The sequence below is a fragment of the Trifolium pratense genome, linkage group LG2 (assembly GCF_020283565.1).
Source record: "Trifolium pratense cultivar HEN17-A07 linkage group LG2, ARS_RC_1.1, whole genome shotgun sequence".
Classification (NCBI taxonomy): domain Eukaryota; kingdom Viridiplantae; phylum Streptophyta; class Magnoliopsida; order Fabales; family Fabaceae; genus Trifolium; species Trifolium pratense.
The window spans coordinates 27,148,195-27,161,097 of NC_060060.1; the positions used below are offsets into that span (position 1 = coordinate 27,148,195).

The following is a 12,903-nucleotide window of genomic DNA, read 5'->3' on the forward strand; positions in this document are numbered from 1 at the left end:
AATGGAATTTCAGACCTAACTCATGATAAAATCCTACATTTACCTAAATTTAGTTTATTTTTTAGGTCTATTATGTCATTACCGCCTACATTCGCTCTCCAATCTCCCTCCTAACCTATTTGCACTAAATGTAGGTGAATGTAAGATTTTTGAATGTAAACAAGCATTGTGTTCATGGAATTTGTTATTATTTCATTTATATGATAATTTTATTGATCAGTACAAGAATGAAATCACTAAATCACCAAGATCGGTGAATAATTGCAAACAAATGGTTATTCTCGACAAATGTTACGATTAGAATTCGAATTAGGATTAGAGTTGTGTTTTGAAGCATTCATGAGGGATGTGTCCATTGAATCTTTTGTAATCTTTGCAATAGTCATAGGTCATGAAATTCTTCCTAACCCAAATCAACTGTCTTATGTTGCCATAACTCAGTTGTTTGTATTTGGAAGATGTCCACCAATTTGCTTTGACATTAGCGGCACACTGATTAATGGTCGCGGCTCCATTCCACTTGCAAGCCCTTGCTCTGAAACGATGAAAATCTACCTTGAATGGTGCATTGCTCCAATCGGTTTTCACAAGTCCGCCTCTTGTCGCCCAATCATCTGCATTCCATAGGCTTGTATAAACCCTCATTCCTTGTTTGTTGGGATAGCTAATGCCTTCATTTTCGTAGTTTCGAAAAACCCGAATTGGCATGCTATCGACATACCACCTGAGATAATAGCGATGATACATAATCACATAGATCAAACAATTAGATGGGAATTTGGGTATTAATATTATTGTTCTTTGTCATGTAACTTAGAAACTGAATTAACTTTGTTCTGTTACAACTTACACAATTTCTGTGGGATTCCAGTGAATCGTGTAATTGTGAAAATCAGCAGTTGGATCGAACCAGAGGTGAAATTGTTGCTCTTTGTTACCTTTTCCTTGTGTATATATGTTTGTATTGACCGTATATGGTTGTCCTGTACTGTTACCTAAGAACTCAAAATCGATCTCATCATGTTGGCTTCCCTCAGAAGATAACTGTGCGGATTTTAAGCGTTAGAACTTCAATTAGTAACACAAGTATCATAGATTAGTTCTTGTAGGTCCAGTGAACTTACGTAGTAGGCGGTGACTACTCCTGCAGAATTACCAGGTATCAGCTTGATTAACATTTCAATACTTCCAAATAAGAAAGATCTCTTCGACCGAGCAGCTGATCCTGAAATTCAAAGCCAATAACATATATTTCCACATTAGCCAATAACTGATGAATACATTTCTGAGTTTATTCACTGCATAATGTTCAGTCAGATTGCAAATTTTAAGTGCTAGTACACAAATGGATAGAAACATGATTATTTGGTATTTCACCATTTGCACATATTATTCACATTTCACTATACTGTAGTTTGCATGATGTTTAATCAGATTGCAAATCTAAGTGCTACATGAACATACAAAATATTGATTATTTGGTACTCCCGGTCCTTATTACAAGAAAATATTTAATTTTTAGATTCATAGAATGTTTGATGTATCTGGTACTGATCCATATTATAGATTTTATGAACCTAAAAAGTCAATTTTTTCTTATAATAAAAGGTCGGAGGAAGTATTTGAAACCAAAACTGATGCATGCTAAGTATAAATATTTTCACCTGAGGATTTATCTAAGACAAGGTGAAGATCTTCGCCAATAATTGATGCATGTTGAAAACCCCAGGTGAGATACATACTTTTCGTGAAGTTGGCTTTTACATGGATTATGTTGGGTATGAATGCACAGATAAAAATAACTGCTAACAATTTTTCAAATTTAGCCATGTTTACTCTCATGAACAACTTGCACTTATGCTTATGGTTCTATGAAATTTGAAGTTATAAACTTTGTTGATTTATTTATCATTGGTTTCCTTGGTGTTGTCTTTATATAAGGTCCAACCAGCAATATGAAATCCTATAGATAATCTAATTGATCAGAGTATATTGACCTGTTCATGGGATTTGTGGTTGTGACATTATTGCTTGTAAAATAGAGAGCCTAAAGAATTTAATTCATGATTCTTAAATAAGTTGGCTCCTGATTGGGTATGTATAACGGTATAAGTGTTCAAATCTGATTCCATTTTGTTGTTTTGTTTTTAAAAATTAGATATATCAAATTAAGACATTGAGTTCAAGTGGTTAATGAACTTCATTTAGGACGAATTATTCAGGAGAACCCGAATTCAATTCGTGGTGGGAACAATTATTGGGTCAGAATTTACTTAGGTCGAACTTTGGATTATCAAACTCATTTCCTAGGAACCAGAGAATTGAAAAAATAAAAAAAATATATCGTTTATTCAATAAAAAAAATTTTAAAATTTTGTTTATAATTAAATTCGCAAGGAGTACCTCAAGCATGTCTCTAATTTTTATTTTTCTTTTTCTGTGGCTACTCTGATTTTAAATGCTTGTGAATTAAAATGTTTGTTTATGTCATTAGGATCAAAATACTAGTAATTTGAAACACATGTGGTATTTTGATTGTGCGCGTAGGGAACATAAATTCTTTCACGAGAGGGAAGGGGGTAGCTCTAATGAATTTTTTTTTTGACAGTAAGCTAAGGATATGAAATCTCACTTACTATTTGTTTTTTCCAACCGGTAGTTAAGTAACGAACTAGAGATATATATTTTTTTTTTTGACATAAACGAACTAGAGATATATCATTGGGCCAATTCGCTACTTTAGCGAATAATATCTATATCTATATCTATATCTATATATAGGCAATGATGACTTTCAGACATAAACAATATCCTCTTCCACCATCTTTTTTCCCGCCACTCCAAACTCTTCCGAAACTCACCATTTTACACGAAATCTCTAACACAACCAAAGTAACAAGAAAATTTGATCAATATCCTGTCATGGCCGCACAAATTGGCCACTTGGTAGGCCTTTGACTGTGGCCACAGACGTTGACTACCGACCAGTCCGCTAGTTAAGTAGCGGATGAAAGTTTCTAAAAAATTTTATTTTTATAAAGTCCACTACTTAACTAGCGGATGAGTAAAATTGAAAACAAACGAGAAAGGTAGGGGCGGGTGCCAAAAGATATCCTAATGAGTAATACTGCTGTTAGAACATTTTTATAAACATGATAGCACTATATATATACATATATATATTTTTTGTTTTTATAACTGATGACAGTGTATATTGTTTATTGTTAGTCAATAATACATGAATTGAAGTCTTGCAAGAACCTAATTTAAGTTCTTCATCTGTCTCTTGTATGTGAAAATGAATAGATTTTCAAGTTAATATTTCTTTCCTTTGAAGAAAAACTAGAATTATTACATATAAAGAAAATAAAAGATAAAAATTAATAATGAGAAATAGATAGTGCTCTACTTCTAATGAATCCACACCCAAATTGCATTGCTTGGTATGCCACGGTGAACAACATAGAGCAAGTAGTAGCCAGGAGGAGCAATATCCCCGGATGGCGGCGCCGCCATCCTAACCCTGTAATTTCCTTGCATTTGTTCAGTAAGCTCGTCAATCTTGAGAATCACAAGTCTCTGACCCATGGAGAAACCATGAGTAGTAAAAGGTGGTGCATACATTGTAACCTTTATGTCATTTACTGTTAAACCAGCACCATCTTCTACCGAAAATTCTGTTTCGAATAAATATCCGTAAGTTAACTCTTTTTCAGATGCTTCTTCATTAATTTGTGGCCTGTATTTGTGAAATGCTGCATCCAAATAAGGTGGAGAAAATGCTTCAACTCTAGTCTCAGTTGGATATTTATCTTTATCTCTATAAGTATCATGTGTGTTACTTCCACTAATCCAAACTTTTCCACTTGGTAGCAAAACTGAAGTTGAATGATACATTCTAGCAATTTGACTAGCCTGCATTTCCTTGAACCTCATACCTTTAGGTTTCTCTGGATTATACAATGCAGGTATGAAGTTTGGTTCTTCTGCATCCCACCATGCAGATGTACCTAATTGTGCACCATTGATGAACAGTATTTGTCCATTAGGGAGGATTATAGCATCTCCCATTGTTCTTCTAGATGGCATCATTTCAGAATCCCATTCAGGAAAAGGTTCTGTGATTGTTAACCTATTGCAATCTTGAAGAGCTGGAAGGAATGCTTTCTTTGTTTCGGCTAACTGGAAAGCTCCGGGAACATTTCCACCACAGACAATGACTTCCGCCTTAGGGGTTTCGGCGTTTAGGTCTATTGGGAGGAGAGCCGACTGGCCGGAAGCGGGGTAGTTACGTGAGCCGCCTGGTAAAACGGGGAAGGTACGGACTATTTTGTGGTTTGTCGGGTTCAAAAGAAGGGAACGATTGTTAGAAAAGATGAAGATGTTTCCATCTGTGGAAAGATGGACAAAAGGGTATAAGTTGTTTTCATCTATGTCAGATGTTTCATATAGAAATGGGAAAAGGTATGCTTTTTCACTTCTTTGTCCTTCTGCTTGTGGGATGTATTCATAGCTAAATGATCTTCTTCCTCCCACCAATATGAATTCTCCGTTTGGAAGGATTTGTTGAGTTGCATACCTATTCATTCATTATAATCAAATCATTTATCAATCATAAATAAAACTTATAATTTGCTTCAAATGACATAATATGATATTGTTTTGTTTTCATTTGTAAATCAGGTATCATCTACGCACAATTGAAGAGACTAATTTCTCGAGTCTTGTGGGACTCAAATGGACAACAAACTCTCCCTAAGAGTTTAAGTTGTTGTATGCCAAAGCTAGGGATTGAACCCCAAGACCTTATGCTAAGAGAGACATGCTCCATCTCATCTAAACGCTTTTAGGTGTATAATAAGATTTTTTTTTAATGTATTTGTCATTAGTACTTTGAATCACATTGTTGACAAAATTACCAGGGTATGTCAAATTCACCATCAATTCAAACATACGTGCATCTCATTATCAAATTTATATATAGACCTAAAAAACATATGTAAAATTAATTCATGTCAATGTCAAGAGAAATATATAAAAAAAATAAAATAAAAAATAAATTGTAGCTGAGTTGCGTACCATCTATCTTCAGTCAATGTCTGATCATATTCCCTCCATTCACAATCTATACAACCGCCACCAAAGTGTCTAATGGTTCTTGCACCGTCGGCAAAGCCACCAGTACTCACGAGTGTACCGTCTGGTGAAAGTCCTCCAGATGAACACCAAGGATCTCCCCCATTTATCTAATAATATTTAGCAAATTCATAAATATTCATTGTAAATGAAAAAGGTAAAAATGTATAGAAGAATAATAATATATAGTACAAACCTTGAGAGGTCTAACTTGATTTGTTTCAATATCATATTCAACTGCATGAGCAAAACAATCAAGTCTATCTACATTGTTAGCATCTTTGTATGGAAGACATGGAACCCCTTCTGGTAAGTTGATTCTTGACATACGATAAATTTTAGCATCAAATACAAGAATCTTATTTGAAGGCAACAAATTAACATGCATTGCTGAAACTCCAGAATTCTGTGAAATCAGTTCCCAACTACCAATAGAAGCTATTTCAAAATCATCTTTTTTCTCCATCCCTTCCCCGAGTTTAGGAACCTTAAAAATGGGATTCTCATCGTCGATGTTGTTGTTATTATCATTATTATTACCATTATCATTAAAATTATTATCTATATCTCCGGGTAGATCATTATTCTCTCCGGGTAGATCAAACGGTGGAAAGTGTGGGAATAAGGGATTCCTGGGAATCTCATGACGAAATTTTAAGTTTTTTTTATGTCTATGTTTGGCATCAACGGCAATGAACAAGATAGCAAGAATGAAAACAATCTTGTGTAAATGTGTCATCGTTGATGGTGACAAACATAAAACAAAAGAAGATTTTTCGAGGCTTGATAAACAAGCCTCTTTTTTGTTTTTTTTTAAGGTGTTTGGCTCCTCAAAAAAGGTTTGCCAAAATAATGCACATTAAAAGAGGTTTTAATAGTCATAACTCATAAGAGAAATCAAGGCATTGGCCAATATAGCAATTGGTTTCATGCATAATTAGAGGATACGCGCATAAACAGTTGAGCTATATATGTTATTTTGTTTATGAATGATGACAACATAGCTAAGCATGAAATTCTTTCTTAAAAATCCAGCTTAAAATAATTATGTGTATAATGATTAACCATAACATTTCCGTGGCCCAGCCAAAATATTTATAATCATGTTACCATTATAGTTACGGCTAAATTGTACTTTTGGTCTCTATTTTTTTTACAAACATGTAATTTTGTCCCCTCTAACTTTTATAATAGTATTTTTTGCCTCCTAATTTTAGTCTATTCTGCAAAAGGTTTGCCCCAGCCCCACAAATTTTGACAAAGTCAACACACATGTGACAAGTTATTCACATGCAACATCAACATGTTTTGTCATGTGGACAATGACTCACATGTCATGTCAGTATGTCTTACCACGTGAATAATGACTCACGTGTGACATAAACATATGTGGCAAGGTATGTTTATGTGGCATGTGAGTCAGTTGTCACGTGGAGGCAATCTTTTTTCAAAAGGAACTAAAATTAGGAGATCAAAAGTGATATTATGGAAGTTAGGGAGCCAAAAGACAATTTAGCAAAACAATAATAACATAATATGTGTTATGAATAATATGTAATGAATGTCCATTATTGTGTAGGTTTTCTTGTCCCCTAATTGTGTCCTATAAATAAGACCTCTTTGTTACAATGTAAAGCACACTTGTGAATAGAATAATAACAATGGTCTATTCCTTTCTCTTCTCTCTTTCTCTTCTCCTTCTATATTCTTGTTATTCTTTAGAAATAGTTCATAACACGTTATCAGCACGATAGTCTCTCCTCTTTCAAGAAAGGTATAACAACAATGGGAAGTGACAATTTTATTTTATATATGAATTTTTTTTATCCTATTTTTTCAGATCATTTTGTTCTTCTCGTTTTTTTTATATTGATTCACAAACCTACGATCCAGAAGTATCGTGGTGAAATTTTGAAATATGAATCCTGAAGATTCATAGTATGATGAAATTTTAAAATATGAATCCTGAAGATTCATAAGCATACGCTTCTAAAAGTACCGTAAAATATCTTTTAAAATATGAATCCTGAAGATTCATAGATATAAGTAAAATGAACATCAATCCCTGAAGGATTGGATAAATAACTGATTTGATCTGTTATATAGTTCTTGAACAATTTAAAAACCAATTATACTCCACGAATTCTTGAAGAATTCATTATGGATACATCTATGAAGGATTGTACAATTAGATATATTATAATATAACGAAGAATATGGATTATTCTTATGAGGATTGCATAAAGGATTATTCTTACATTATAACGATATTATATAGTTCCTGAAGAACTTAAAAGAAAAATCAAATTATTTCTTAAGAATTCCAGAAGAATTCAATATACATATGCATCCCTAAAGGATAGTTTTACCAATTTTTATAAAATTTTGGCAATTTACAATTTTCAATTTTCAATGGATTTATTTATTTATTTCTATATTGTACAAAACATAAAACATGTATATCATATGCCAATTTTGTTATCAATACGTTATATGCCAATTTATTTTTATTTTTTCAATAAGTTACTAATTAATCTTATTCATAACATAGGTTACATTATAATTATTATTAAGTTACTATTTAATTTGCATTATAATTTTTCAGTACGTTACATTACATTAGTATTAATAAAAAATAATTGGAATTAATTTTTTTTATTTGACTATGTTTATTATGCTTATCTAAGTATTTGCTTAATTTTATTATTTGATGATAGTATATATCAATAATAAATGAATGAAAAATCATTCCCAGAAGTGAATGAAGTCCAACCCATTGATGTTACTCCATTCCCGGAAGTGAATGTAGCAACACACGATTACCATGGACAAAATTGTGGCCATCGTTGAGGTAATAGTCATGACCGTGTTAATTTTAAAAGCTCGGCTTCTCGCTAGAATTGAAAGAAAAGAAAAAAAAAAAAGGAAAAGTGGACAAATTAGCAAAACTAATGAAAATATATGTGATATTAGCTAGTTCCCGAAGAACTAATTAAAGAAGAAAAAGGGAAAACCTTAATATTGAAGCATCTTTGAATGATTGTTTTAAGAATGAAATTTTCTTGAAGAAATTATGAAGATCATTGTGATCATTATATGAAGGTCACTTGTGATATAGTTCTTGAAGAACTAAAGCTTTAATATTGGCGCATCTTAGATGAATTACTCAAAGAATATGAATTTTCTTAGCTATTGTTAATGAAAAAAAATTGTGAATTTCTCCGGCCATTCTAAAAAGAGATTTGTTGAAGAACTTATAAAATTTTACAACATGATTACCATCTATATGATATATTTGATCTTCGTATAAGATGGACCAAAATTAAAGGAATTATTTACAATTGAAGAATTATTTATGTCTTGAAGTAGCAACTTTGAAAAAAATAAGTTCAAAAATATTTTGTATATCCATTATTGTACATACATTGGATGGATGTTATTGATATATTAAACTCATGATTGAATGCATGGTTCATACGTTTTTTTTCCTCTCATAATAATGATTAAACTCAAATTATTTTTTGCAAACATAAACTGATTTTAGTTATTCGGTTACATATTTAAATCAATTGATTGATTTTAATTTTAAAATCTTTTAATTGTTACTATATTTTAATTTCTAATTCTACCGAAATCCACGTAAACATTATTCTGTTATACTTTATTTTTTTACTCTTTTAATTCTCATACAAATAAATTATTACTATTTTTTTATTGTGTTCCACCGAAAAGATTTTTTTTGTAGAAACATATTTGTTTAGCTTGAAAATATTCATAAATACTACTATCATGAAAAATTAAATTTTATATTTGGTAGTACAAAAATTATTGAAGGCTCCAGAAGAGTCAATGCATTGTTATATCGAGAAACAAAGTTGCAATTTGCTAATGTATTTTATATTTTAAGTCTTAAAGAAATTTGTTACCAAAGGATATTCACATAAATGAATATCATATTGAAACAAGAAACGACGGAGATATTTTATCTCTATATTACGAGACATATTATCAACTTTTGTCTCTAGTTTGTGGTGTACTTATGATATTAGTGCAACTTAAGCACATGTTTAAGTAAACCAGAAGTTTACACTTTAAATCATATTAAGTTTGTAATTGGCAAGATCGGATGGGTTATCCCGAATCTATTATGATGTGAAATATAAAATAATTTTATATGAATTGAAGGGCCTGAAGTTTCTTCAATCTAATAATTTTTATGTGTTACTAGTTCCCGAAGGAAGTTTATAAATTAAGTAAATGAGCATCTTTTATTTTTTAGAATATATATAAGGTGATATTTGTAAATCAATACACCGATCATGTGGACCGATTAGATTTCTAAAATTTGAATTGATGCATCAACCAAATGGTCACATGTATGTTTGTTATAAACTCACAACCAGAAGTTTGTGAGATTATTTTTAAGAGATCATTTTATATATATTATTCTAGAAAGTATTTGATAAATATCACATGTTAATTGAAATTTATACCGAACATCTTGTGAAATATGTTCGTACAAAAAAAAAAAAAATGGACCTGAAGATCCATTTTAAGTTATAGTTGGGAACACTCAAACATGTATGTTGAGATATTGAATAGCATCATGCCAACAAATTATTATATACATAAGTTCTCCCCTAATTTATTTGAATTTTGGTTTATAAACCTAATTTCCCATATATGAACATTTTTGGATGTGTTGGGTACGTCTCAATTGCTCCAATATAATGCATTTAAATGGGTCGTAAAAGAATATTGGGAAAATATATTTGATATAACTCTTCATCCCTTATAAATTATATTGAGCCAATAATTAGGGACTTGTTTATAGCCCAGAAGGCTAATTTTCAAGTGATGAATTAATTTTCCCAATATTAGGGGGAGGGAATAAGCAGCTAAAAATATGAACCAGAAGTTCAAATGAATCACTTGAAATAAATTATTATTATTATTATTATCTCATCTTGATCCTCATATAAAATAGCTTGAATCAAATGTTCAAAAGATAACTCATTTGCAAAGTTTATGAAATCAATCAATAGCTGCTAATGCTCCGATAAAAATGAATGTCCCTGTCGGACAATCTAATATTGCAAATGATTCTTAACCACGCTTGAAGCATGGTAAGCAAATCGGTTTCAAGGATAAATTCCTCAAATAAGATAAGGAGCTAAAAAAAGAAAGATGACCCAAGTGAGGATATGAAAATCTCAAAAGAGCATTTGACATAATTGATTTTTCAGTTCCAGAAGAACTTATTAGGTACCTAAAATTTATGAAAATAAAGAGATCTCAATAAATTATGTCATGAATGGAATACGATGAAACCGAGATGAAGTCAACGTTGACAATATTTTTGCACATAATAAAGCGCTATATATGTGATAAATGACAATGAGGATCATAAATCAAAGTCTATTAAGGATTATAGACAATAAAATGATTGACTAAATAGATAGACACAATTGATACAAAATTAAACTAGCTTTGCAAAGCGAAATGTTTTTGGACCCGTAGTCCATTTCATCTGCAGATGAAAATAATTCGATATGAATAAGTTTTCAAGAGAAAAATAATGGAAATAAAATATTTAGAGTTTGAGTTCTTATTCAAGTATATTGATAAATGTCTATCATTGATTTTCAAGAAGCATATTCACTTGAAGTGAATTCAAAAATTAATTAAGTTGAGTAGCATATGAAATACTCAATTCATGTGAAATATGTGTTTTAACGTATTTGACTGGCTCACTTGATAATGATGATCCCGGAAGGATTTAGTTATATTTGACAATGAATTTTTTATATCTGAGGCTTATATTGATGATAAAAATATCATTAAGACTCCTGAAGAGCTTATGAGATATTGTTATTATTCTTACAAAATAAGTAATTGAAGAATGCTTCGTGAATCATGAACCTTATATAAAACATGATTCTATATGAAATTGTTGAAAGTTCATCAATAGTGAACTACTAATTGGTCCTGAAGTACCATATATCAAATGTTAATATATTTGTTGAGAAATATCATTTGCTATAAATATTATCAGAACTCCTGAAGAGCTTCTGAAATTTGTAGATTAAAGAAATATGTTTGATGCACAAAGTTTATTTGGAATCGCAAATTTATAATAAAATTATACAGCAAAAGTATTAAAACAGTTTGACATGGACAAATCTGTTGTGTACTAAAATGGTTGCGATGTCATTTGATCTGAGCAAAGATAGTGTAATGCATTAAGAAAAATGATGAACAATTTGAATTGGTCCTGAAGTATCATATCTTAATTCAATTAAGGACACTGATATATTTTACTATATATAGTTATACATGTCGTGGTATTTTATTCAACTAACACAACTATTGGAACAAAGTCAAGCATAATATTTATACCTTAAAGAAACACCAATATCATTCAATCATGTGAAGTTTTCAGTACTACATCAAGCAAGTTGAGAAGACATTTTTGTCGAGGTCTGTAATTCAACACATACAAGAAACTTGTTGTTTTTATTACAAAAGGGTGGTTCATGCAACAATTCAATATGAAGATAATATCGGACACACTGCTAATTTGGAGAAGAACATAATAAAGAAGATATGACAGATCTTTCTACAAATCAACTTCAAGTAAAACTTTTGATCAACTAGTACTGAAGATTATTTGGTTTTTCATCTCTATATAATTGTCTTTATGAGGGGGAGACACAAATATGCACTGCACTCTTTTTCCCTTCACCATGGTTTTATCCCACTGGGTTTTCCTGGTAAGGTTTTTAATGAGGCAGTTCACACACAAATGATGATGTACTCTTTTTCCTTCACTAGTTTTTTTTTTTTAGAGAAAGAATATCCTTCATGGACATTCAAGGGGGAGTGTTATGAATAATATGTAATGAATGTCCATTATTGTGTAGGTTTTCTTGTCCCCTAATTGTGTCCTATAAATAAGACCTCTTTGTTACAATGTAAAGCACACTTGTGAATAGAATAATAACAATGGTCTATTCCTTTCTCTTCTCTCTTTCTCTTCTCCTTCTATATTCTTGTTATTCTTTAGAAATAGTTCATAACAATATGATTGATTAAATAATGGATGGGAATTTTTTTTTGTCAAATTTCAGTGGATAGAAATTCACCCGTAAATCAATAACGGGAGAATTTCAAAGGAATAAGTGGTCTTTAAAAAAATTGTCTAAACTAAAAGACGTGCATTTTTTTTTTTTGTAAACCAAATTGGTATTCTCCGCGCGCAACTGCAGAGAGTAATCCCCTCGAGGCAACTGAGATCCATTTAAGGGATTGACCTCTCCCAACAAATGCTTCTCCATATGCACTGGTCAGAGATCAAACCTAGGATCAAATAGTTAAGAGACTCAAATATCTACCACATATGCCACACTATATTGGTAAAGGCGTGTATATTTGTTGAAACTAAAAGACACTTGTTATCCATTAGTCTATAAACTCTTGAAAGTTATATTGAGATAGATCTGTTAAAAAGTATTATTGATAATGGTATTTTGTAGATTATTTTAATTCAACTTAGGGCCCGTTTGGTGCACAGGATAAGAGACATGATAGGATAACTATATCATATCCTGTCTTAATCCAGTGTTTGGTGACACAACAGGATATGATAAGTTAATCCTGAAGCTTATCCTATCCTGTTTCTCTAGTTAAAATCCTTATCCTGAATTTGAGCTGGGTTACCAGCAGGATAGGATAAGAAAAAAAAAAATCGTTGATTTATTCTATAAA

At 31.3% G+C, this 12,903-nt stretch overlaps 2 protein-coding genes across 2 annotated transcripts; both read right to left on the bottom strand.

Moving 5' to 3' along the window:
* Window positions 1-173: 173 nt before the first annotated feature.
* On the bottom strand, window positions 174-1,927 carry LOC123911696 (probable xyloglucan endotransglucosylase/hydrolase protein 26). The gene is made up of 4 exons (XM_045963168.1): window positions 1,665-1,927; window positions 1,125-1,225; window positions 851-1,044; window positions 174-724 (listed from the first exon to the last, which is right to left on the bottom strand). The coding sequence occupies exons 1-4, from the start codon at window positions 1,840-1,842 to the stop codon at window positions 316-318; spliced, it is 882 nt and encodes a 293-aa protein (XP_045819124.1). The 5' UTR covers window positions 1,843-1,927; the 3' UTR covers window positions 174-315.
* A 1,484-nt stretch (window positions 1,928-3,411) lies between these two features.
* On the bottom strand, window positions 3,412-5,875 carry LOC123904482 (aldehyde oxidase GLOX1-like). The gene is made up of 3 exons (XM_045954143.1): window positions 5,333-5,875; window positions 5,080-5,246; window positions 3,412-4,579 (listed from the first exon to the last, which is right to left on the bottom strand). Exons 1-3 carry the CDS (start codon window positions 5,873-5,875, stop codon window positions 3,412-3,414), a joined length of 1,878 nt encoding a protein of 625 aa, XP_045810099.1.
* Window positions 5,876-12,903: the final 7,028 nt, after the last annotated feature.